The sequence below is a fragment of the Plectropomus leopardus genome, chromosome 15 (genome assembly GCF_008729295.1).
Source record: "Plectropomus leopardus isolate mb chromosome 15, YSFRI_Pleo_2.0, whole genome shotgun sequence".
Lineage (NCBI taxonomy): Eukaryota > Metazoa > Chordata > Actinopteri > Perciformes > Serranidae > Plectropomus > Plectropomus leopardus.
In genome coordinates, this window is record NC_056477.1 from 2,951,275 (window position 1) to 2,956,472 (window position 5,198).

Sequence of the window (5,198 nt, forward strand, 5' to 3'; positions counted from 1 at the left end):
TAAATTATTACAGACAGGGATGCACAATGTTGGATTTTTTTGCCAGTATCCAAAATGCTGATATATAACACCTCATTAGGCTGACAACAGATATTGATATATCCATTTTTTCCCCACATAATTTTAGAGATCATCAAGTCTCTTTTTTAGTGGAATTAAAATCATATTATGCATATTCTTATCATGATGGCACACCAGTGAAATACAATGTTTCTCAATGTAATATACATTTATTGTGCAAAAGAAGAAAAATACTTCAACTTAAGGTTTATGTTTGGTGCATGTTCACTTTGTCAATTACAAGATATATATATATCAGTTTGTGATACTGGTATAAGCCAGCATGTTAGCAGATTCAGATATTTCATTTTAAAGCAAACAGCTGCAGCTATCGAGGATGTGCTGATTCTATGCAACTCAAGTTAGATATGCAGAAACTTAGGGAGGATTACTTTGGGACACACTGGCACATTTATGACGACCCCTGCCTTTTTATGGCCACTTCCTTGTGTCCACAGTGTGTTGTTGGAAAACGTATCAGTAGATGACAGAATCTGTGTTGCCTCTATCATTTCGACTTGACCACTGTGGACATGTTGTCACCATTCAAGTTGTTGGACTGCTGACACCATTGTCGTCCATTGTGCAACAACACACAGAGGCCAAAACCTTGTCAATGGTCCCCTTCCTCATGAAAATATACAGAACTAAGTCTGCGAGAGGACTCAACCTAAGAAACACAAAAGATAGGTTGCTGAGGATATTGTTACTTCTGGCACCCGCTACCAGGGACCACATGATGCTTGGCAGAAAGAGAACAGCGTAAATAAGCAGCACCAGGACCAACATTCCTACAATTCTTCGTTTTTCATTAGAGGGAACGGAGATGGATGCAGACAGGGCTTTGAGGGTCCCGCTCAGGAAGAATATGAACAGTGGGAGAGGAAGGAGTAAAAGGATGGCGGCAATTACTTCGGTGACCTTAAGATTAATACAGAAATAAGAAGGGAGGAGATAGACAAGAGGAATGGCCCAGACCATGACACAGACCAGCACAGAGGTCTTGACGGTTCGTCTGAAGCGGTACCACAGTGGGAAGACAATGACCAAATACCTGGATCACAGGACAGACACAGCTTCAGCATTATATAACAGTACAAGGCTTAGACGCAGAAGATACACACATACTGGACAGACAGATAGTTACCTTTCCAGTGCGACACAGACCATGAAGAACGCACTGGCCATCACACCAAAGAAGTAAATATAAACAATGTTATATATCTGCCAGTCCTCAGGTCTCGCCAACCAAAATATTGTGCTGCAGAGCTGGATGAGGTCGGAAATCAGAAGATTGATGACGTAGATTGGAGCAACATGATCATTTTGCACCTGCAGGAAAAAAAATGGTAAAAAGAAAAAGACAGCTGTAAAAATGTTCTGAACTCCTCCAAAATATGTTATCCTGGTCACTGAAGTCGCTTGCCTTCCCAATTATGTAATCAACTGACAAAAAATATTATAGTTTGTAGGCTATACTCCATAATACACTTTAGGTAAGAAGAGTGATCAATCATAGATACATCTGACTGGAAAAGAAACACTGACATGGGTTTAGTCTTTTAGAGTGACTTTTTACAGGTGTGGAAGTGTATGCTGTTGTAACATAACGAAAGTCTAACTGAATTGTGGATTTGGAGAATTGTGGCATCCCTTTTAAAAACCAAAAATGTTGCAGTGCTCAAGGAAAGGTTGGGGTAAACCAGGTCAGTAGGCTTCATCCTTTGGGGACCATAAGTATAGTCAAAATTACAGGTTACTTTTTTAAAATCCTGTAAACCTAAAGGTCATTAAAACACTTTGTTACAGCCCCCTGACACTTGGCACCCAAACCGCATTGAGATCCTGTGCAACAGACACATGACACAACGGTAATGAAATATATCTAAGTTACAGTCTCAGGCTATAATGTACATACCAGAGAAAAAAGAGCAAAGATGGCCATGAGGGTCAGTGGAAGGCAGATGCAAATGATAATGCATGTTACCACAAATACGATGAATCCAGTTTTTTCATTATCACTGTAGTAGTCGTAGGTGACGTTGCTGTAATCATAGCTGTAATAGTAGCTGTTGTTCCATGAAGTGTTGCAGATATTTTCCATTGTTCAGAGTAAATCCTGTTATTAAGAGAACAGATTTTCATAAATAAAAGAATAGATCATACAATATCTACTTTACACTGTTCAGTGATATAACCAAATCAAGTCCAATAAAAAAAAACACAGCTTTGTTTTCAGTTTCTATTCAAATTCCTTAATATTTGTTACATTATCTGACAACATAATTCAGTCACATCATACAGTCACTATCGAAACCTCTCAGTGGATGGGTCAGAAAATAAAGTGTATGCAAAACAAAAAAGGTCAGAATAATTTAAATAATAAAAAAGATGCACAGACTCCATTCCTGAAATCTCTAAACAGTACCACCAAATTCTTTCTTTAACAATCTTTTACTGATGTGTTGATATTATTAGCTATTTTATCAAGTCTTTTTCTGCCATCTCATTGTTACACAATTAAATACTTATATTTCTTACATGTCAAATTTGTATTTAAGGGAAGACAGGAAGAGGAAAAACAAGCAGTTAAGTAAAATGCAAGAGGTTTAACTGCAGTAAACTGTACACCCTCAGTTCAATGCTGCAGCACAGCCTGCATATTCATGTTTATAGGGTTAGGGTTATTGTTTTCCTTAAATAAAACGTTACATATAAAAGAAAAAAAAGAAAATTTACCTTTGAATGCTCCAAGACTACAATGACCTGGATGAGTTTCCTACACCAAGTTTGTTGTTTCTTTTGCTCCCAAACAGTCTGAAGTAGGTCTGGAAGTTGATGGCATTCTGGAGAGTTCCCAGATAATATACACCTAAAGAAAAGTAGGCTGGCATGAACACTGTGTATGCAAAGTATATCAGATTTAATAAACAGAAAACACACACTGATACTCTGTTGAATAACATCTGCCACTTACTACTTTCTATGCAAAACAATGACAATTCATACTTTGTATACTTATTTTCTGAGTTGATTTATGCTTTCAATTATCACCCTGCATGCGTTCAGTTTTGCAAGCTCCTGCTCGCAAAGAGAACTTATCAGTTATCTGCAATTTTCTCTGACTTAAGACCAGTGACTCCATTTTTACCCATAATGTAAAAGGCTCAGAATTAGCTATAGGGAGCTGTCATCATTTCTAGAGAAAATATTTTCATTCCTCATTTCCACATTATTTTCTTTTCAAAACACTGTACATGTTTTGCATCGTCTCATTTGTTTGTTACACGGTCAGGTATGTTTCTCATATTTCAAATTTGAATTTACTGGAAGCGGACAGAAGCGGTATACTGTAATCCAACAGCACCAAGAGGTCAGCTTCTCACAGTTTGCATGTTTTTGCATCCCTGTTCTCCTTGCATCACTGCATTTATAGTTTTTATGTATTATATTTAACATATATTGAGAAAAATAATGCAAAATGAAACATTACCTTCGAAGGCTCCACGAGCACAACCTGAATGAGTTTCCTCCACCAGTGGTTTTCTTCTCGGCATTCACAGTTTACTATATTGAGGTGATTAATGACATCCAGGAGGTTCCAGAAGTTGTACATTGTGAAGTTTGAGACTTTTGTGTGTGGCAGTCTTACTGTAAATCACACGGCAGCATGTTTTTTCATCTTCCTATGGCTAACTTTTCCTGAAAAATTACCTTAATCTTATAACGTTAAACTAGAGCTCAGGTTATTTACACTTGAAGGTGTAGTAAAAAAGCTGGTCATAATAGAGAAGGCATCCGTAGTGTTGGACTCCGTAACATGCCGAGAGATCAGAAACAGGGAAGGAAGTGTCTTATGAAAGCCAGATTAAACCTAATGAAGTGTTTCCTCTTTCACTTTATCCACGTGGAAGTGTGCATTGTCTTTTTTATATAACTGTACCACGTTAAATCCATGAAATTATCTTGAACAAAAGATAATTATGCAATTAAACAAATCAAAAACAGACACCAGAAACAAACAAACAGAGAAACAAACAAAAAAATATGAAGGGTATATAAAGGGGTGTCATTTAGACAACGTTGAAAATATTTAGGGCTTTACAATTTACTATTCTTCAATCCATGTAATGCCCCTCTGGCATTCACTTGCTCACCACTTTAAATGTAGTATTGGGTGTTATAAAATCTAGTGCATTTCAACTCCTGTGACAGTACATATTACATAACACACATTGTCAATATGAAGCAAGTTCTCATCAGGAAGGACACAGGATTCACATACTGAACAAGAGCAGCATGCAAAATAACTGGTTCTGAAATGTAACAGCTCAGTACCAGTAATCAGTATGTGAATGCCACGATGTCCTTGGTTATGGCACTGCCACCAACAATGTTTTTGTCAACAATAAAGCACACATATCTACAAAAAAAGGCAAAACAACTCTAATGAGACAACTACAAGGTAACACAAATAACAAAAAAAGAAGACACAAAATGACCTCATAGAGACCCAAATGTCCATCCACACAAAACAGCCAAAAAAAGAAAAAGAAAATAGAGAAACAACCACAAGGTGACACCAAATGACCACAAAGGGACCTAAAACTACCACTAAGTCTGTGTGTCATGGTCCTGTGTAGATGAGGCCCCTTTCCTTTTTTTTTTGTCAAGGGGGGCATTGTCTCATAATCTGAAAACGACTGTACTAAAACAATTTAAAAAAATCTCTGTCTTCTTCTGTTAATAACTTTGTATTGCTGTAATTGTTCTGCTTTATTATTTATGCATAGTAAGTCAATGGTAGTGTTGTGTCATTTGTCATAAAAAGACAAATGATTAGTGAGTTGTCTGAGTTCTGGAATAATGTGCTATAGTTTATCCTTTGCATGAATATAATTTTTTGTCCATTTTGGTTTTAAATGTAGTAGTGTTGTCAAATCTACTGCAATTGGACTCCCTTTACTGAAAAATGACACACACACCAGTCAATATCAAGCAAGTTCTCATCAGTGATAAAATGGGATTTACCTACAGTAAAATAGCAGGACACAAAATAACATGTTCTGAAACGTAACAGCTCAGCACCAGTAATCTATGCTCAGTATGTAGTTGCCACCATGTCCTTAGTTATGGCA

General features: G+C 37.0%; 1 protein-coding gene across 1 annotated transcript; it reads right to left on the bottom strand.

Annotated features, from left to right (window-relative positions):
• Positions 1-442: 442 nt before the first annotated feature.
• On the bottom strand, positions 443-2,897 carry LOC121954745 (ovarian cancer G-protein coupled receptor 1-like). The gene is made up of 4 exons (XM_042502433.1): positions 2,800-2,897; positions 1,979-2,179; positions 1,208-1,392; positions 443-1,114 (listed from the first exon to the last, which is right to left on the bottom strand). Exons 2-4 carry the CDS (start codon positions 2,162-2,164, stop codon positions 607-609), a joined length of 879 nt encoding a protein of 292 aa, XP_042358367.1. The 5' UTR covers positions 2,165-2,179; positions 2,800-2,897; the 3' UTR covers positions 443-606.
• Between the last annotated feature and the right edge of the window lie 2,301 nt (positions 2,898-5,198).